General features: G+C 31.3%; 2 protein-coding genes and 1 pseudogene across 2 annotated transcripts; 1 reads left to right on the forward strand and 2 right to left on the reverse strand.

Annotated features, from left to right (window-relative positions):
• Window positions 1-1,406: 1,406 nt before the first annotated feature.
• LOC140865864 (dihydroflavonol 4-reductase-like) lies at window positions 1,407-3,458 on the reverse strand. The gene is made up of 5 exons (XM_073270689.1): window positions 3,323-3,458; window positions 2,834-3,198; window positions 2,516-2,675; window positions 2,212-2,404; window positions 1,407-1,831 (listed from the first exon to the last, which is right to left on the reverse strand). Exons 1-5 carry the CDS (start codon window positions 3,447-3,449, stop codon window positions 1,573-1,575), a joined length of 1,104 nt encoding a protein of 367 aa, XP_073126790.1. The 5' UTR covers window positions 3,450-3,458; the 3' UTR covers window positions 1,407-1,572.
• Window positions 3,459-13,036: 9,578 nt separating this feature from the next.
• Window positions 13,037-15,174, forward strand: LOC140860914 (salicylate carboxymethyltransferase-like; annotated as a pseudogene).
• A 2,129-nt stretch (window positions 15,175-17,303) lies between these two features.
• On the reverse strand, window positions 17,304-19,142 carry LOC140866445 (salicylate carboxymethyltransferase-like). The gene is made up of 4 exons (XM_073271430.1): window positions 19,006-19,142; window positions 18,371-18,784; window positions 17,917-18,174; window positions 17,304-17,809 (listed from the first exon to the last, which is right to left on the reverse strand). Exons 1-4 carry the CDS (start codon window positions 19,078-19,080, stop codon window positions 17,480-17,482), a joined length of 1,077 nt encoding a protein of 358 aa, XP_073127531.1. The 5' UTR covers window positions 19,081-19,142; the 3' UTR covers window positions 17,304-17,479.
• Window positions 19,143-21,881: the final 2,739 nt, after the last annotated feature.

Consider the following 21,881-nt stretch of genomic DNA (forward strand, 5'->3'; position numbering starts at 1 on the left):
GGGACCAAGTCTTCCTTTATCCATTGGTATTCCCCTATTAATTTTATTTTCTTATGTAAATAATAATAATACTTATTTTTCTTATGAGAAATAACAATTCTCCCATCTTCTACGCTAATTGCTCTAAGCGGATCCTAATCCTGCCATGTTTTCAAAATCGGAACGGATCGGTCAGTTCAACCGGTTCGATCGAGAACCGATCATCAATCAGGTTCAAATTACTTCTAAAAAATGTTCAAATGGTCAGAATCGATCAAAATCGGTCGAACCAATTAAAAACCTGCCAAAAACCGGTCAAGGACCGGTTCAATCGATTTTTCAAATTTTTTTAATTTTTTTTAAAATTAGCTTTTTAATTTTAAAACCTTAATTTAATATTTATTATATATACACAAAATTATTTAGAATTTGTACTTCATTAAAAATATTATTTTAGTAATATTAGAGTTTTTTAATTAATTAATTTATTTTTAAAAATTATATAACTATAATTAATATTTTGAATATATTTAATTATTTATATGTTTATTTAGTTTTCAAACTATTATAAATATATATATATTTTTTATTTATATACAGTTTTTAGGTTTTAAAAAATTTTAAATATATTATTAATTATATTATATTATATAAACGGTTTTTCGGTCTGATCGTTTGGTTAAAACGGTCTGATCGATTGGATCATTTTTTAAAAGTAAACCGGTTCAATCACCGGTCCGGTTATGAAAATATTGGTATAATGTGTTTTGTATTAAATTAATAATTTATAGCAATTTAGAAATATTTTATATACTCGTGATTTTTTATTATTAGTTGATCAATAAGGATAATCAGTTCCAAAAATTATTGGAGTATGAGTTTAGTGGGATACTTTATTGTTTAGGTAGGGTACTTTACGTAATTACTTTGACTAACGATGATTAGTCAGAATGTAATATTTGTTATCGTTTTAAACTAAACTATTTTGAAAGCTCTATTAACCACTAGTGTTTTATTTCTTATTGTTTAAATTTAAATTCTCAGGTCAACGACTCAACGTGTTAGACTTCTAACCGTGTCAACTAAGGTAACCAATATTGTGTAAACCTTATTCAATGGCTCGCTCGAAAACATGCAAGTAAATAAAATCAAACATATGCTCACATATTTTACTAATTTGGACACTTAAAATGAAATGTGCGCTTGCTTCATTTTTTATTTATTTATATGACATTGATGCACACGCAATAATCTGCAAACCAAACTAGTCAGAAAGTTTTATGTGATAGACTAGTAGAAGAAAGTATTAGTAGGGACTGACCAATTGCTTACCTACTCTACCAACTTGAACATTTGTTTATTGTATATATAAGATATATATTAATATATCTTAAAATACTTATGTGGCAACTTCACATCGATCTTAATCAGGTGCAACACTCTTTAATTACATCAATAGCCAAAACAGACCTTCAAGAAATATTGGATCAAAAAGCAACATGAAATTGATCTTGGATCACAAAGCAACATGAAATTGATCAAATTACAAATTCTTTTCATAGTTTTGATCTTGCCAATGTTCTCATAAAACATCTACTTAATTTCCGAATGCACTCCATTATTCACTCCTCCATTGGCAACTTTCTCCTTCAAAATCGGAAGTCGCTCTTTTCCCTTGTTTACTTCGACTCCGCAGCTTCGGGTGGAGTATGGGAGCAAACCCTTTTCGCGACACGTATCGATCGCTTCCCTGAACATGTCCTCTAAGCTGTACTTGAATGTGAAACCCATTCCCGTCAACTTCTTGGAGGAGAAACGAACCAGTGGTGTGTCCTTGTCAATCCCTTCAAATCTATACCAATGTTGCCATTGTATATATAAAATCACGAGTGAGTTTAGGCTAAGCAGAATTATGTACATTTGGACATATATAGTAGCATACCATTTTTTAAATTACTTTTCCAAACCAAGATTAAGGTAAAAAAGTAAAAAAAAAAAAAATTGATTTTGTAAGTTAATTGGTGTTTATTATTTTTCAACATTTAGTTAGTGTCACATATTGACTGACATGACCTCGAATAATTAAGATATGTGTAATTAACATCATGTTAACACTAAACGTAATGTTTTTAAATGCTATAAAAAAAATAGGAATTTTAATTTGAAATTATTAAGTTTTGTAAATGTTATACTATATTAGATATCAGTATATAGAGAAGGTGGTTAATTTACTCAGTTGGGATGTCATATTCTGGCCAATTGTCTCTGATCATTTGGGCTAAATCATAAATTGTTGCATCATGAGATGAGCAAATGTATCTTCCTGGTGCCCTTTGATGCTCAAACAAGAATATGTGTGCCTCGCATAGATCATCTACATGCACAAACTGGCCTTGTTTTATGATCGAATAGTGCGACTCATTCCCTGATCAATCAAGATATTCACGAGTTCGTACACAACATGTGTTAATTCGTACCAATTAGATATACATGTTTTGATCGATCGATATATATATATGTGTATATGTTGCATTACCAGTTATTGGAGAAAGTGCAGTGATGAGGCTTGGGGGGAGGGTAGGCATAATAAAGGGTCCAACCACTACTGGCGGTATAATGCAAATGAAGTCTATGCTGTTTTCTTTAGTAGCTTCCATTGCAGCTCTCTCAGCCAAGATTTTGGATACAAAATACATCTGCACACATCAAGAAAATCAAAACATTAATGAAAATTTTAATTGTTAGTAAAGTAAAACACTGACACGAGTTAACCATTTTCGTAAGGTGACGAAACTATGTTAAAAAGTTTGTAACGATGGAAACATGGGCAAAAAGGTACGTATATATATAGTACCCATCCTGTCATTTTGGTGGAGTAGATGAAGTCGAGATCACTCCAGTTGTCTTCATCGTACTCCGGTTTCTGTTGCGGCTCGACGTTCAAAGTCCCGGCCGAGTTGGTGAAGACGAGCCTCTTCACAGTCTTGGCCTTGGCACACGATCTTATGATGCTCAAAACACCTTCCACCGTGGGCTTTATCACTTCATTCTCCGGATCCCCGGAGTCGAAATCCATCGGAGTCGCCATGTGGAACACTCCCTCGCAACCTTGGACCGCCTCGTCGTAGCTCCCCGCCACCATCATGTCCGCTTTCCACAGCGTCAGGTTCGCGCCGGCTCCGGGGAGTTCCACTAGATGCTTCACCTTTTTCGTATTCTCTATCAAAACATGCAAATTAATAGTACCATCGTATGAATAATGTTAAAATTCCACGTACATAATAACTACTTTTGATATTTTTTGTATATTGTATCATATTAAAAATTTATAGATAATAAGTACCGGGATCGCGAACGGTTGCGCGGACTATATAGCCACGTTGAAGAAGCCTCATCACGAGCCAGGAGCCGATGAATCCGGCGGCTCCGGTGACACATACGACACGGCCGTGGCCACCTTCCATATTCATATACTTATTTAATACTTTGTGTAATTTGTTTTATGGGTAAATATATATATATTTTTGGTGGCATATATGTAACTAAAATTAATCATATTGATTGATGAGTGAAAATATTAGGTGTGTTTTTTCTGTAGGTTGGGTGGCACGTTTTTTACTTAACTTTCGGTCACACTGGTTTGAACGAGCGCTGGCCATTGGGGAGTGAGGACACCTAATTAACAAAACAAAATATATGATAAGTTTGTTGGAAACTTCGGTATCTCTACGCGGCAGTTTGTGCTATGCCTAATGTAAGTAAATCTTTTTGACGTAAAAGTTAGTTCGAATCGAATTGAAGAGTCATCTCATAAAATCGAGCAATGAGCTATGAAATCATATCGTAGGAGTTTTGTGATGCTCAATTGATCATCGATCTAGCTAGTGTTCAACTATTCATATGATCAATTGAAATAATTTTAATTATACTACATGTTCAATTGATCATTTAGTGCCTACATAATTTTGTTTTGAATTCAGATGTTCAATTGTGCATGTCATATAATTAATATATGAAAAGTGATACTTCAGATGTAGCACATGCTCAACTCCTATAAACCGTCTTTTCCGTATCATTCCAATTTCATAGGATGCCCTTGTTAATACTTGTTTGGTGTTATGGTTTTCTAATTCAATATTTTCAAGTTTTTTTGAGAAAAAAATACTTGCAAACTGAAAATCGATTTTTAAAAAAAATCGGCATTTAACCTACAATATATGATATATATATCTAATTGTAGGATTTGTAAGAGAGTGTTTTGTTGAATGCATTTAAGCTTCCTAAAATCGGTTATAAATTGTTCGAGCTCGTATTCTCTAAACTAAATAGCTATTCAACAAGACTTTCGATTTTTTTTTTCAGTATAATTATTTTTATTAATTATTCATTGTATTACCCACAAATAAAACTATTCGTTACAATTATTGTAATTTGTACTTAATAAATTAAAGCTGAAATTAATTATTTACCATTTTTTTTCTTATTATTCAAAAAAAATTCACCCATTAAACATTTTTAATGTATAAATTTATTAACTGGCGATCAAATAATTGAAATATAATTTTAAGAAGTAAACTGCATCAAGAAAGCAAATGATTTTAAAAAAATTTAACTAGATTTGTCAGTTTTCAGACAATGACTTGTATTAATTTACGTAAACATATTAAAACTCACAAGTAGCTCCGAATAATGAAATGCAGGATCAATTCATAGCTTTCAATCACAAGCACTCCCAGGTGGACACGGTGGTTCTTTTGGGACATATATGGTGTCAAAAACACTATTGAATCACTAAATCTTGAACCAAAAAGTCCAACAATGAAATTGTAGACAAGGATCTTAACTACACATTCGATAAAAATCGAACACTCTCAAAGAAATAAGCCTATAAAAGGCATGAAATTCCTCAGGATGTTGAACCTGAGGAAGCTCTAAACTTTCTCTGCAACCACGGTAATCGTCTCTCATCCTTTAGAGACAAGAAAGTTTCTCTTGCCAAGGGATTTTCAAATAATTCCAAAGCATAGAAATAGAGAGTTTGATCAACTCCTTGTGTCTCATCCAATACCTTTATGCATTTGCTAATTGTGAAGCGCTCCTCGTTTCTCAGTATTGCAGCTGTCCTCATTTTTGAAGCGGCTGCTAATTCAAGCATAGCATCGACAATAGCATCGCCTGTAACCTTACGACTTCTCTTACGATGCCCTGAATTTGGAGTTGCAGGCTGATGTTTACTGTTCCCGTCTAACATGTTTGTGTCCTCTCCTGATCCAGAAGAAGCATCCTCATTTATGAAAGCAACATTACCAGACATGCTAGACTCTTAGCATACATCAAACGAGATAGGACTTTGTTTCCAACTGCTTTCATTGCAGAATAGCAACAAAGGAACAATCAATTCAGTACTTCATAAATTTTAACGATATCAAGTCAGGTTTCAATTAAAGCATCTAAATTAAAAATAAAAAAAAACAAATAAGGCAATCAATGCTACATTTGGAATTGAAAGAAATAAAATAAGTATTAAGCTTAACTTTTCTAACTCAGTCAGAAAACTAAAATGGTTTAAAAACTCAAACAACCTATCCTCCAGAGGTCCGAGCACATAGAGAGAAGCATATTTGATTAGTACATGAATAACAATGGAGGAGAATCAGACATCATAGGGAAGTGCTTTTGTTTAAGAAACTAACCTTTTGAATTTTTTCCCTTCTTCCCTAAAGTTGGGGGAGCACTAGGACTGAGGCATCTCAGTACAATATAGTTGATACAATTCGTTCACAAAAGTTACTTTCCATTGAAGCTTAATCCTGTATAACACAATCACAAGTCTCTCCCAAGTGGACAGGTTGCAGCTAAGTTTAGCTAATAATCCCCGATGACCACTCTTATCACACGCAACAAGAATTTAGATACTGAGATATTCTATATCGAAAAAGGGGAAGCCAAGAAAACGCAAAAGGGGACACTAACGCACGCAACAACAGCGCGAAGCCAATTGATGGCCACTCAGATAAAGACAATGAAATGCATAAACATGAAATTGTCATTATTCCACAGGTAGCTTCAAGATGCTACTGGTTGCATGCGATTTCTGGTGCTAAATTAGTGGAGAAATATCATTTCTGTGGAGATGTATGATTCTCAACTTTACCGGTGCAGGACAGAAAGACTAAGATAGGCCACATGAATACAGAAAAATCACTTATTTCCGTATAGAGATCTACTGAATGGACCAATAATTCGAGATCAACTTTTATAACAACGCTAGCCTTTCACCAATTTCGTTCAAGAACAGCCAAAATTCTCATTTCCCCCCAACAAAAACCGTGCTTTTTTCCTTTCTGTTTCGTTTCTGTACTCCTGTACTTGTACCCAATCGTGTATACAGTAATGGCAAAATCCACCAACATCTGAGCATTAAGCGACGAGAAAACCCAACAAAACGACACCAGTAGTGTATACCACAATCAAATCTCTCCAAACACATCAGAATATTAAACTAACTGCACCGATTTCATATATGATCACGATAAATATTCAACAAAAAGCAATGCACTACAAACAAACAAAATGGGAAGGAATAGAGAAAAAAAAATGGAAAACGAAATCCCAGATCAAATTAACATCAACAAATTAATCGAAAAATGCAATTAAATTAAATACCTTAAAAATCGCAGACAGTAAAGTGACAACGGGGCCGAACTGAGGATCAAGAAAAAGCGGAGCAAAAGGGTTTAAGAAATTTTAGCGTATTGGCCAACACTTGAGTGTAATTGGAGTTCATAAAATCGTCAAAATTAACACCATATTACCAATATATCCCTCTAATTATTTGTCAATCTTTTATTTTTTTATTTAACCCTTAAATTCATTTCAAGTTTATAATGGTTGATTGAGATAAGAAAAATATTAAAATTTCGTTTGAACAAATTTTATAAAAGTGTTTTAATTTTTTTTATAAAATGTTTTAAAAAAAATATGTTTTGAACAACTATTCTATAAAAATATTTTAATATTATTAAAATACATTAAGGATAGTTGTGTAATTTCAAGTATAATATATAACCCAACATGTAACCCTATGTGTACGTATAACATCACCATTTAAAGTATCATCTCCAAACGGATATATAGTTTGTTTTAATACTATCTTTGTGTGTAAACTAACTGAAAATCACAAAATTTATAAAGCTTGAATTCGAGCTCCTATGTATGAGTATGACTTGATCTCGGTCCGGAATCCGGATTAATGTTCGAGTTCAAGTTTGACTTATAATAATCAAATATGCTATTTGAAGTTTGAACTACTATTTGAAAACAAAGGACATAATGGTTTTAAATTATTCATTAATTAAATATGTAAGTATTAAACTCATTGATGTCTATCAAGTATCAAACTATCGAATAAACGGATCAATTTATGCTACTTTCAGGGTAGCTATCTTGATTTGATTTGGACGAATCAGAACACATCAGCAGTTGATATGTTGATGTGATCTGGTCCGTCCAGATCACTTTGAGGACACTATCCTCAGGGTAGTATTATCAAATCTGAATAAACATGATTTCGACTCGAATCTCGATAGAATTTTTTTTTTAAATAAGTAGTGTTTGAGATTATTAATTTTTAGAAAATATTTTTTCTTCACAAACTAATCCTAAGAACATCCACAATAAAGAGGGTATTTCTACCAAATATTTACGGGTCCTTGCTCCACATAATCAATAAAATATCTCACTACTCAAATATCTCACATTTTACAATCAAATATCTCAAATACCAAATATTTATTTATATCACTTTTACTCTAATATTATATTTATTATTTATTTTAATAAAATCATTTTTTTTCAAATAAATGTATATCTATACTTTAATTAATTACACCTGTATTAATTTTTTTAATAATATTAAAAAATAAATTAAATTATTTTTATGAAATTGAACAGACCTTGAAAGAAAAGCACATGCTACTTACTACCCATTGTCTCATGTGTTTTTCAATTAAAAGGTCTCAATTTTTTTATAAAAAAATTGAAAAGGGTCTCGTGAACGAAAAACACCAAAAATTTGTTAGAAAAATGATGTATTTATAATTTAATTTTTAATGTTAAATAACGATAAAAAAAATTATGTATGTTGACACAATGTTCAAAATAAAATTATCAGAACATCGTTTTTAGAATTCAGGATTCAAAATTATGTTGGATTATATATTAATATTAAATAATAATTAAAAATTTAAAAAATTAAAGGTAAATTGCCAGCCCACCCACTTCCACGCGCGCCAGATGCTGCGGAGCTACTCGCTAGAGCATTCAGCATGAACTACATGCAACATCTCATATATCTAAAAGTAGCGGCTGCGGATTTCCTCATAAAAAAAATTAGCATTTCATGTATATCTAAAAAAAAATTAAAACTTTGTCTCCGGTTATAATATTGTAACCAGTAACAAAATTTGCACGCTTTCCCATATTCTACAATGGTGAATATTGGGAATGTTCAGTCCGCATCATATTTTCCATGCTGTCAAGCCATGTGTGAATTTTATTCATCAAATTAAATTCCAAATTTTATTGGACGGAATCTATTCCAATTATTTTCCACAATTTAAAATAGTCTATTATTTTGAAATTTTAAAATATTTTTATGAAGTAAAACATCTTATCTCACATCACAAATTATTTATGCCATTTTTATAAACAAAATTTCTCGTAAACAACATATGTATGAAATTCAAAATAAAATCATGAACAATTCAATAAAATATTTTACTGATGCAAACGCAATTCACAAGAAATTGTCGATTCCATAATCAATACTGTACTTGAGATTTCGAAGCCTAAGTCGAATTAAAAAACCGAGCCTCAGCTAACAATAATAGGTCGTTAATTTAATTTTTTGTAAGAAAATTCGATAACATCATCTCTTTTTGGATTATTTTTCAATTAAGATTGTTCTAATATTTTTATCATTTTTTCTCAATTATGTGGTCATGAACATTTATAGGCGAATTAACATTCTAAATTCATATTTCCATGTTAAACATATTCGATAATATTATAATTATCTTCTAATTTTTTCATAATTGGAGTTTGAATAACCTTTTATTATCATTTTGATAATTTATAGATGAATATACTTTTTTAACATTGCTGTTGTGTTCGTTTTTTCGTTCCACATCTGTAAAATATACCAATTATTTTTTCACACTATTTTATTATTGTTATCGCTAAAATATTTATTTATTTCTGAATACTACTTCTCTTTATTAGCTTTCTTCCTTTTTCTACCGAAAAAATTTCTTATTGTAATTCACTATTCACCGTTTCTAACAAAAAAAAATTAAATCAATCAATTATAGCTATAAATTATATAATTTAAAATTTTGAAATGCATTTGCAAAATTAATATGAATGTTTACTTGTACAATTTTGATCAATATATAATTTTAATCATTAAAAAAAAAGTATAATATTAAAATTGGATTATATGAGAGCATTCCGAATAAGATGATGAACAAAAAATTTTGTTAAAATATTTAAATTCCAATATATGGTTAATTAGAAAAGTGAAGTCTATTTTTCTTTAAAACGGTTGATCTTATGTAATAGAATTAATTTTTTTATGTATGTATTTGATGTAATATTATATATATCTATATATTTTATATAATTTTTTTTAACTCCTCGTCCTTGATAGGAAAAAACGAGTTAGGAATGGAATGAATGATCATTCCCATCTCATTCTTTATCTCCATCCTTCAAACAACTTTAAAATGAAAATTGTCATTAATTTCAAAAGGAGTGGCCATCCTCATACATTCCCATATTTATGAAAATAATCATTCCATCTATTTTTGGATGAAAATAATCATTTCACTCTCAATTCTTCTATATTTAAAAAATATTTCCCATATTTAGTTTAAATAATATAAATATATATTTAATAATAATAATAGTATTATTATTTTATTGTTATTATAAAAATTAAAATATCTAAAATAATATTCACGAATAATAATAAATAATTTTAATAAATAAAATATTAAGTTAATAGTGAAATAATAATGATATAAAAATATACAATAAAATAAAAAAAAATTTAAAATTTTTATTATAATATTTTATAGAAAGAGAGTTAATATAATAAATTAAATGTCACGTCTCGGGCCTTCGTCCGGGTCTGCGCGACTGCACAATGGACCCCTATAACAACTACTTCATATTCGTCCTTACTTTATGAAAATAATTAACCCAAGTTGCTATAGAAGTCCATTCATTTTAAATATTCAATTTTTCCGGGGCATCACAATCTCCCCTCCTTCAAAACGCGACGTCCTCGTCGCGACCTGACCCTTCGATCCACCAGCACCGAAAATTTAGATGTGGCTCCTACAGGTTCAAGAGGTGGTTCCCGTCATGTATAACTAGAGCTGTCAGACGGGCCAACACATAGCGGGACGGACCGGCTCACCAAAAACCCACCTTTTGGTGGGTCAAGGGCGGGCCGGCCCACCATCCCGACGGGCTGGAAATTTCAACCCAACCCAACCCAAGATGGGTTGCGGGTTAGGCGGGTCGGCCAGCGTGTTGGCTCACTACAAATAAAAATAAATAAAAATCATTATGATTAATTATAAATTTCATTTCATAAATAAATATTAATAGAAACATATTAATAAAAATTTTAATTATTGATTTCATATGTGTAAATTTTATATAAAGTAATTAATGCAAAAAAATTCACAAATTTCATTAAAAGATACATATATCAAAATAAAAATAAAAATAAAATAATAATTTTCCAGCCCGCGGGCCAACTAGAGCTGGTCGCGGGCATAGGCGGGTTGGCCCACCTTTATTTGTGTTGAAAAAATTCAACACAACCCACTTAAATTGTGTGGCGGAGCGGACCGATCCGGCGGGCCTAACCCAAATTGACGGCTCTATGTAACACTTTTTCCCGCAGGTTCAGGTGGTTCCCACTTCCCACGCACGTAGTACGTACTTTGCCCCGCATAGCACTTACTTCTCGGGGTCAGCGGCTGGTGACCGGCTCTGATACCAATCTGTCACGCCCCGGGCCCTCGCCCGGGTTTGCGCGACTGCACAGTGGGCCCCTATAGCAACTACTTCGTATTCGTTCTCGATTTACGAAAATGATTAACCCAAATTGTTATAAAAGTCCATTGTAGCCCATTTTAAACTCATTTTAAATCTTCAATTCTTTTCATGTAAGATAGGGGCATCACATAAAATACTACTAATAATAGTAAAAATTAAGATTAATTTTAATTTTTATATTATTATAGAAATGAAAAAAATATTAATTTTAAAAATTATGGAAAAAAAAATTTGATATAAATTATAATACTGAATATATTATATGATTTAATACACATGCAGCGCGTGCATGCGATTATGCTAATTTTATATAATTAATAATGTTTTAGTAATCATAATTTTTATTATTATTATTTAATAATTAAAATATTATTATTATTATCATTATTATCATTATTATTATTATTATTTTGAATTTTAGATAAGAAATTATTATATAATTAAAAATAATTTTATTTCATTCATATTTTATTTTTCTGATATCAACGATTTATTATTCAATTCTCATTCTCATTCCATTCCAATGTTGATGTAATTCTAATATATCAATCATGGTCTAAGTATGAGCTCTGAGTCGACCCACTCATGAGCAGGGGCGGAGCCACCCTTGGGTTAGGGTGGCCTCCAGTCCCACCTAAATTTAAAATAAAAAATAGTGTTGATTTTTTTTTATTTTGTGTTTTGTAGCCCTATGTTAAAAAAATGAAAATTTCATCTAGCTCCTCCATAATTTGCAAAAGAAATATAAAATCCTTTCAATTAAATTAATATGCTAATAAAACATTCAATTTTCAGATTTTCAGTTGAATACACTATTTCTTGAAACATTTATTTGTTAGTTTTTTGCCACTTTATTCACATATTTGACCGAAATCTCCTTAAATTTACTTGTTGAGGCTTGTATTTTATTTTTTTGATTTATTAATAGAAGGTTTTAAGCTACCAACCTATTATAAATCAATTAACAATTATTTTAAATAAAAAGATTTTAAATTTTAGATTATTTAAATATATATTTGATTAATAATTTACACCTTTCGGAACACAATGTATTTGTTTATTTTAAATATAATGTGGTGTATTTATAAATTTCCGAGGTTGAATTTTTAGTCTAAAAATCTATTATTGCGAATTTTGATAAAATAATCTATTAGTTGCGATATTTGAAAATATTGATATAAAATTAATACTGAGCTTGTATTGAGATTTTTCAGTTAAAAAAACCGAAAGTTGAATAATTGCAAATTTTGGAAAATAATTGTTTGTTGAATTTTTTTTTGAATTTACAACTGGATAAATCATAAAATTAAGAGAAAAACAAACCATAAATTTAATTTTTAAACAAAAGAGCATATATCAATTTTTTATTTAATTTATTATATAATTAATAGTTTAACGTTGGGCGGAGCCAACCCCAAGTAATTTTTAATCCTGGCTCCGCCCCTGCTCATGAGCCTCACCTCAGGTATTGGTCTGTCCATAATCAAGGTAATTAGTACATGATGAATACTTCTAATTAAGTTCGAAACAATCATATTATTAATTAGTTAAAGTAAAACCCTCAAAAAAAATTTACGGTTGATTCTGTGTTTTTTTTTTAAAACAAAAAAAATTATTTTAATTACACCGTTTAATGAATGCCCTTAATTAATTTACATTTTTGCTTATTACAATTTAATGATTTTGATTACAATTTAACTTTTGAAATCCTGACAATTTGATTACAATTAACTTTTGAAATCCTGACAATTTGATTTTCATTTGCTTATTCCACCATCACCATGGAGCACCCGCCTATAAATAACCCATTCCCTCCTCCCCCTTTGCACACAATTTATCAGAAAGAAAAGTATATATCAAATGATATGTAAATTAGGGTCATATATAAATTAAGATATATAATAAATCAAGAATATAATTAATAATGGAAGTAAAGCAAGTGCTTCACATGAATGGAGGATTGGGGGACACCAGTTACGCCAATAACTCCTTGCTTCAGGTATGACATATGTATATATTCTTCTTCCAAATTAAATCCATCACCCCCATAATATTCTACTTAATTTTTTTCTATAAATTATCTCGACTGAAAAAAATGTAATTTCGTTCGAAATTTGAAAACTGATATATAGTAGCTAGATGTTTTGGCATCTGGCTATGTAAATTAATCTCGTAATCTAAAAATATGATCTCATGTAACCAATGACGAATATTAGATCGATCTGAAGTAGAGTACATGATATCTTATTATAGCATATATCTCGTTAATTAACCGTTAAATAATATTTCATATAAACTCAATCAATTTTATAGTATTAAAAAATATCTTGTGATATACATATATTAAGTTTGGCATGTATGATCGAGTGCAGAGAAAGGTGATATCCATGACAAGGTTAATAACAGAGGAAGCCATAACTGAAGTATACATGACCATGAATGCCCCCAAGAAGTTGTGCATGGCTGAATTGGGTTGTTCCAGTGGACCGAATACCATGGTTGTGGCAAAGAAGCTTGTCAAAATCGTTCGAAAATTATGCGAGACGCTAGGCCAGCAGCAGCCCCCTGAGATTCAGATACATTTGAATGATCTGAATGGGAATGACTTCAACTCCATTTTCCAGGACCATTTGCCCAAGTTTCAACTGGAGTTGAGTGATATTGGAACGAGTCCATTAATCTTTGTGTATGGGGTTCCAGGAACATTTTATGGCGGGCTTTTTGCTTCAAACACACTGCATTTTGTCCATTCCTCTTATAGTCTTATGTGGCTATCCAAGGTAAGTACTTAAAAAGTTTCTGTATGTGATATATACGAGAACTCCGAATTATATATGAAGATCTCGAGAACGTACGTTACATATATTTATAAGTTCTTTAATATATAATCAGATTCCGGAAGAGGTGGAATTACTAAACAAAGACAACATTTACATGGCGAGTACGAGCCCATGATGGGGTGATGGATGCATACTACAATCAATTTCGAGTAGATTTTTCGACTTTTCTGAGGTGTCGTTCGGAGGAAGTAGTATCCGGTGGAAGAATGGTGTTAACTATTCTGGGAAGAAGAAGCGAGGATGCTTGTAGCAACGAGTGTTGCTACATTTGGGAGCCGCTGGCCCTCGCTCTCAAACAAACGGTAGCCGAGGTATCTAATATTATTATTTTTATATATATATGTTACAATTAAATTCTTAATCCTATATATATACATATATTCACTTTAAGAATAGTTATATATATATATATATATATATATATATATATATATAATTGCTAGCTGAAAAATAAAAGGGAATATAAATTTTTTACTCCATTAACTTGTTCATGTTTTGGTTTTGGTCCATTAATTTTTTCGATATGGGTTTTGGTACACTAACTTTGCATTTTCAGTGTTTTTTGGTCCAACTGCATACGTGTCAATTTTTGATTGGTCCAAAATGATGACGTGGTCCAATCAAAAGCTGACACGTATGTTGTTGGACCAAAAAACACTGAAAATGTGAAGTTGGTGTATCAAAACCCACATCGTAAAAGTTAATAGACCAAAACCCTAAGAAAATAAAGTTATTAGACCAAAAAACTTATTTTTCCTAAATGCAAAGAACAATATTTCACTCATCGATCAATGTGAGAGCTAGCTAAGTTTTGTCTAAAGTACTCTAACCTCATCCACATGAAATATGGAAATCTCCTATAGGGAGTGATAGAAGAAGAGAAGCTGCATTCTTTCAACATCCCTCAATACACACCATCCCCACACAAGTGATGAAGGAGGTCGAAAAGGAAGGCAGCTTCATCATCGACCGCCTAGAGACGTCGTAGATACCGTGGGCCGCCTGCTACAAAGGCCACAACCCCGCGGGGCATCATGAGGACGGGTACCACGACGTGGGCAGTTGCATGAGATCCGTGGCGGAACCGTTGCTAGTCCAACACTTTGGAGCATCCACAATGGATCAAATATTCGAAAAGTACAGCAAAATCCTCTGCCATCGCATGGCTAATGGAGAGGAGACCAAATTTGTCAATGTCACTGTTTCCATGACAAGAAATTAATTAAAGAGTGTGTGCATGCATTAATGATATGATATAATATGTGTTGGCAGGCCGATCTTAAAGGTTTTTAGACTTGAGACGATCTTTTTTAAAAAGGGCACTTAAATGACTTAATTAAGCATAATATGTGTTAACGTTTTTTTAGTTTCATGTTAATCTTTTCAATTTAAATCAACACATTTAAGAGAATATAAATAACTAAACAATACTAATTCAAACTATTTTTTTTGTTTGAAACAAAGTACTTGTTGATATCTTCAGCTTGACTTCGAATTTGTTCTTTAATATTTAGCTTTTTTTTTCTTTTTTGAAACCCCGACATGTACTTAGGAGGCATCATAAACCTAAGAATTTAACAATTCAATGAAAATTTTAATAAATAAATCACACAGAGAAATTATATACACCTCTTCTTCATTGAAAATTTAGAAAAAATAAATCATAATTTTCAACTCACATCAGATTTCCTAACCATCATTTATATCATGTGATTAGAGAATTAATCAGAAGTTGAACTAAAATACCACAACTATTCTTCAATTTTCTTTGTGACAGTGTATTACCGAAAAAGAAAAAAAAAATTTCTTACCAAATTTTGTCAATGACTTCTTTTGGAATCTGAGTGACTATATGGTACATATGAACAATCAAATTCACAGTTTTCAATTATCATATTTTTTATGAAAAATATAATCATTGTTACCATAAAACTAATTCAAACATTTCATAAAAAATTTACGTACAATAATTCAAACGTTTCATTCAAATAATTATACATTAATCGATTAAAATATCTCTATATCTAAATCTAGTTATGAAATAATCAAATAAACAAAAAAATTAGGAAAATATAAAGCACGAGAGAATTGAGAAAAAAAAACCCTCGAAAGAAATCTAATTCATGTCGTGAAATTTGAATATCTAATTTTTTTCTACCGAATCGCTGACTTCCGTTTAGCTTTGGAAAAAGCCTGGATAAATAAATTTTGATTGAGCTATAATAGTTCTCTCTATACTACTAGATTTTTAAAAAAATTATGGGCCCCCAAATTTATTGGGCCTAAGTCAATGGACTCTTTTAAATCACTAAAGGAACGGCCTGTGTGTTGGTGTGTGATGATCCATTTCTTTAGCTCCTCTCGGCAGCTTTTTTCTCTGCATATATATGCCTAGCTTTCAAGTGGTTGAGAATGTTTCTATGTTGTAATAATATTGTACGTTTTGTCCACTGAGTGAGTGGAAATTAATATTTGATATAATTCAATGATTTGATTTGAAAGCTCTTTGTTTACCATCACAAGACTGGCACATGCTAGTTGCTGCCAAAGTGCAATGTATGAATATAAAATATCAATAGTGGAGTCATGTACATAACGAGATATATATCTTTAATCTTTATCAGTTTCCCTTTAATTTTCAGGATAAGTTTCAGTGCTCCATGACGAAAGATGTTGTACGCGGGTTCATGGTGTGTCTCCATGCCTACGCAGGATTGAGTAAATGCTATCCGCAAGGTAGTGTCATGCGGGTGACGTGACGGCTTATGATTGGTTAAAATCAGTGGGTCTCACATGAGATTCATTAATTTTGATCAATCATGGGGTTTCACATCACCCGCAAGGTAGTGCCCTGCGGGCATCATGTACTAAACCGCCTAGGCTACGCAGAAGTGCCGATATGAAAATTTTAGCTTTTGATTTATATATTTTCTTAGGGAAAATAATCAAAAATTAAAAGTTAGTGTACCAAAACCAAACTTTAAAAATTTAATGGAACAAATCAAAAGATGGACAAATTAATGGGGAAAAAAATCATTTTTCCCTAATAACTAATCAGGAAAAGTTGTGAATTAGCTGGATTCGGTGTAACTGTAATTTTGGTTAGTCAAATTTCAATCTAAATTCAATTGCTAGTTTGCGCTGCTTTCTAATTTTTTATTTATTTTTTCAACGAAATATCTAACAATGGACAAAACACATATTGAATATTGTAACGCACAACAATTAACAAAACAATATTAATTATAGGGTAAATTGAGTTTGATTTCATTATATATTACTAGCATTAAGGAAATATGAGTTCATAGAGATCGAGACAATATCAAATACTTTTGCCATAAACACCCCATTCGATTCAATAATTGATTGTAGTTTTTCCAACAATGGACAAAACAATACATTTTAGAATATGCTTAAGACAGAGATCAAAGAAACAACACCAAATTAGAAATGCATGAAATTAATACACACTTAATATATTATTACAATTACATTGTTTCCCATGCATGCATCTTAATTAATCACTCTCAGTACTTCCTCGTCAATGAGACAGTGACATTGACAAATTTTGGCTCCTCTCCCTTAGCCAAGCGATCACAAAGAATTTTGCTGTACTTGTCAAATATTCGATCCATTACGGATTCTCCGAAACGTTCAGACAACAACGGTTCCGCCACGGATCTCATGCAACTGCTCACGTTGTGCCCATCAGGTTCGGCGGCGGCGGCGGCGGCATGGAAGCCTTTGCTCCAAGCGGCCCACGAGATTTCCGACGTCTCGAGGTGGTTGATGCCGAAGCTACCTTGTGTGTACTGAGGGATGTTGAAAGAATGCAGCTTTTCTTCTTCTATCACTCCCTATATACATGTATATATTTTTATTATGGTTCTTGAATAAGATTGCACGTTTTTTTATTTCTTTATGAGTAATCATAATTTATTTTGGTATATGTATGTATGGATACCTCGGCTACCATTTGTTTAAGCGCGAGGGCCAACAACTCCCAAATATAGCAACACTCCTTGCTACAAGCATCCTCACTTCTCCTTCCCAGAATAGTTAACACCATTCTTCCACCGGAGACCACTTCCTCCGAACGGCACCGGAGAAAAGTCGAAAAATCTACTCGAAATTGATTATAGTATGCGTCGATGACCCGTTGTGGGCTCATACTCGCCATGTAAATGTTGTCTTTGTTTAGTAATTCCACCTCTTTTGGAATCTGATAAGAAAACAGAATTAAGTCCTCGAGTTTCTTGTTTCTGCGTTTTGAACCATAATTTAGAGAAATGTATTGCAATTAGCCTTAGAAGCTAGCTAGCTCTTTGGTGAAAATATATAGTCAAATGTGTTTTGGTCTTAGTGCATAAAGTTTGCATTTTTCACATATGTATATCACAAAAACTTGAAGTACTTACCTTGGAAAGCCACATGAGACTATAAGAGGAATGGACAAAATGCAGAGTGTTGGAAGAAAAAAGCCTGCCATAAAATGATCCAGGAACCGCAGACACAAAGCATGGACTGACTCGACCCCGACTCGTTTCGTTTCGTAACTCCACCTGAAACATAGGCAAATGGTCCTGGAAAATGGAGTTGAAGTCATTCCCATTCAGATCATTCAAATGTATCTGAATCTCAGGAGGCTGCTGGCTTAGTCTCCGGCATAATTCGCAAACGATTTTGACAAGCTCCACCGCCACAAACATCGTATTCGGTCCACTGGAACAACCCAGTTCAGCCATGCACAAGCTCTTGGGGGCATTCATGGTAATGTAAAGTTCAGTTATGGCTTCCTCTGTTATTGGCTTTGTCATGGATATCACCTTTCTCTGCACTCATAAATGCCAAAATCAATATATCACAAGCCATTTAGATTAAATGCTCGTCATTAATTAATTGCTACATGAGATCCATATTTGAGATTACGAGACTAATTTATATATATAGTGCACATGCCGATCGAAACATTAATAATGAATATCAATGGCTATTTAGGCAGAGAATATTATGGGGACGATGGATTTTGGATGAAGATTCATATCATATATACCTGAAGCAAGGAGTTATTGGCGTAACTGGTGTCCCCCAAACCTCCATTCATGTGAAGCACTTGCATTACTTCCATTAATATCAGTTATTCTTGATTTATGTATCTTTGAGAACTTACTTTTATATAATTTCTCTTTAATAATGTTCTAGCTTCTTTTCTTTTTGATAAAAGGAGGAGGAGGCAGTGGGTTATTTATAGGTGGATATATGTTAATTCCAATTATAAGTGATGCATTTTAATTGTTTTAATTAAGGGTAGTTAAATGTGAATTATTATAATATTACGTACATATATATAATTGATGGGGACATCATGCTCATGCATGTGTACGTCCTGTCATCTGTGTACACACGGTTGATTAATTAGTTAATTGTAAAAAATCTTAATCTTTTATATATTGCCTTTTAGTCAGTAACTACCTTTGAATTTATAATCATATCAAGGAAATTAAAAAGAAGCCCGCGAGAGGAATCGGTAGAGTACGCGTGAGCACCTGACCGATAATCATGAGTTTGATTTCTCCAATAATATATTCTCGGACGAGCCTGTCATACATTATTTGCTCAGTGCAATTTGCTTCGCTAGCATTGTTTGTAGGCAACTGTGTTAGCTTGAGAGTCTATCCAGTGCGTATCGAATACTAGCGGCCGCAGGTTCCATAAAAGTCATTAAAAAAAACCTCTTAGGCTCTGAGATCAAATGTATATTGCCTAAATTAACCTTCGTTATTTAAAGAAAAACTTGCTTATTTGATCATGTGTGTTTATTATATTGTGCTTTTGGTTCTCTATATTTTCAGATATCCCAAAGCATTAATCGAAGAAAGCTTCCTAAAAGCTTTTACAAAGGTTCACGAAATCAAACAAGTACAAATGTGATGCACATGAGTTTTAAGTAATATCATGGAAAATATTTTGGCGTCAGGATTGGTGAATAACGTGAGTGACACTTTCAAGGTCGATGAATTGGTTGTTGAATTGCATTTGATTTCCTAATAATATTGGAAAGTACTTCAAAATTTGTTAATGGTTATATTGTTGGGTAGAAAGAATATTAATTGCCTAATTGGCATGGGTGGATTTGTATTTCAAACGCTTGATCTAAATTCTTTGTATTTATAATTCATGGGTTTGGAATTATATAGCTTTGATATTTAATTGTTTTGCTCCATTCATCACAAAAAATGGATTTCAAATTCGTATTTCATGTGATGGATTAATATCAAAAAACGGTTAACAAGTCAATTTGCATTGATCTATCTTGTATTTTAGTCCTGTAAATATTCAAATTTGGGATTTTGTCCAATAAATTTGTTATATTTTTAAATTTTTTTTGATTTTCTTTTTTCGCCAGGACTAACATTTATGCCAAAAAATAATTTCTCCAAGCTTTTTACTTTTGTCATGGTAATTGCTCACGCAATCATCGATGACGTGATGCTTAAACGTAAGCATATATAAATGGCCCCAATGACATTTTGTGCTTAGTTAAGCAGCAAATTTAGGTTCGTTTTGACTCTTATGATAAAATAATAAACATAAACATGTATAATATAGGGATAATAAATTCTTACGTATGATAATATATATTACTGTTTTTAATTTCAATTATTTTAGTATTCGAGTCAAGTAATGGATGAGACAAAGACATAAATCATACCTTTCTTATCGAATGATGCAAAACTTAATTCTAGCTAGATATAAGTTGAAGATGAAGGAATAAATTGTGAATAATCTATGCTTTGTAGTTAAAGGGATAATTGCAAGCTTTATCTCTATTATTAATTTGGGGCCGAAACAATTTTGAATCCTTCTCGTTCACTTTAGACTTGTGAATCTATGACATTTTCGATCATGTGTTAACCGTTAATCGGTCGTGTATATATATATATATATATATATATATATGTATATATATATATATATATATATATATACACTAGAAAGGTGCATATGCACTATACGTGGGTGACTATCGGATGAAAACATGATTATAAAATATGTTCATACAAATGTTAAAATAAAACCACTAAAATTTTATTGAATTCAATATCATTTATGTTTGTGCTAAATTTGTAACCTCTTATGGATCTTTCTCTATTTGTGTTTTAGAATTATATATTCTATATAGTTAATTTTGTATAAAAATATTTTTTTTGTAAATTAATATTGACGATTATTAATTTTCATTGAACATGATATGAATCGAATAAATAAGTGTACTAAAACACATATTTATAAAAGATAATACACTAAATAATCTATATGTTTTTTAAAAATGAAATAATCATAATTAAAAAATTAATCTCGGATAAAGCTAATAAATTATCTCTATAATTCATTCATATTTATTATAAAATTATTTCATACATTAAGTTCTAGATAGTAATATAAATTTCATATATTTTTAAATATCTTGTTAATTTATTTTTTTATGAATAAAATTGAAAGTAAATAAAATTAATCAAATTATATAATGTAAATAAAAATTAGAAAAATTTACAAAAGAGTACTTAAAATTCATTTTCTCAATGCTCAGTTTCATTGTATAGACATTGAAAAAAGAGAGAAAATTATTTTTTGATCATATGTTTGTTGTTTTGCAATTTTTGTCTTTTATGTTATCAAATATCTGGGTAGTCCGCTATTTTTTATTTTTTTTTTGGTTGAAATTTTAATCTTTTTTCCGACTGAAAGCTGACATGGAACCAATACAATGATGATGTCATGCTGATGTTTACAAGCTGACGATTATTAATTTTCATTGAACATGATATGAATCGAATAAATAAGTGTACTAAAACACATATTTATAAAAGATAATACACTAAATAATCTATATGTTTTTTTAAAAATGAAATAATCATAATTAAAAAA

This window comes from Henckelia pumila, chromosome 4 (assembly GCF_033568475.1).
Source record: "Henckelia pumila isolate YLH828 chromosome 4, ASM3356847v2, whole genome shotgun sequence".
NCBI classification, from domain to species: Eukaryota; Viridiplantae; Streptophyta; class Magnoliopsida; order Lamiales; family Gesneriaceae; genus Henckelia; species Henckelia pumila.

Excerpts from the sequence above, each read along its gene's own strand:
- LOC140865864 (XM_073270689.1), bottom strand. The coding sequence starts at position 3,449 with ATGAATATGGAAGGTGGCCACGGCCGTGTCGTATGTGTCACCGGAGCC. Across the intron at positions 2,676-2,833 it reads CCACCAAAATGACAGGATGG|ATGTATTTTGTATCCAAAAT; the intron begins GTACTATATATA and ends TGATGTGTGCAG. Across the intron at positions 1,832-2,211 it reads GAATATGACATCCCAACTGA|ATTTGAAGGGATTGACAAGG; the intron begins GTAAATTAACCA and ends ACATTGGTATAG.
- LOC140866445 (XM_073271430.1), bottom strand. The coding sequence starts at position 19,080 with ATGGAAGTAATGCAAGTGCTTCACATGAATGGAGGTTTGGGGGACACC. Across the intron at positions 18,785-19,005 it reads CCAATAACTCCTTGCTTCAG|AGAAAGGTGATATCCATGAC; the intron begins GTATATATGATA and ends TTATGAGTGCAG. Across the intron at positions 17,810-17,916 it reads TTAAACAAATGGTAGCCGAG|GGAGTGATAGAAGAAGAAAA; the intron begins GTATCCATACAT and ends ACATGTATATAG.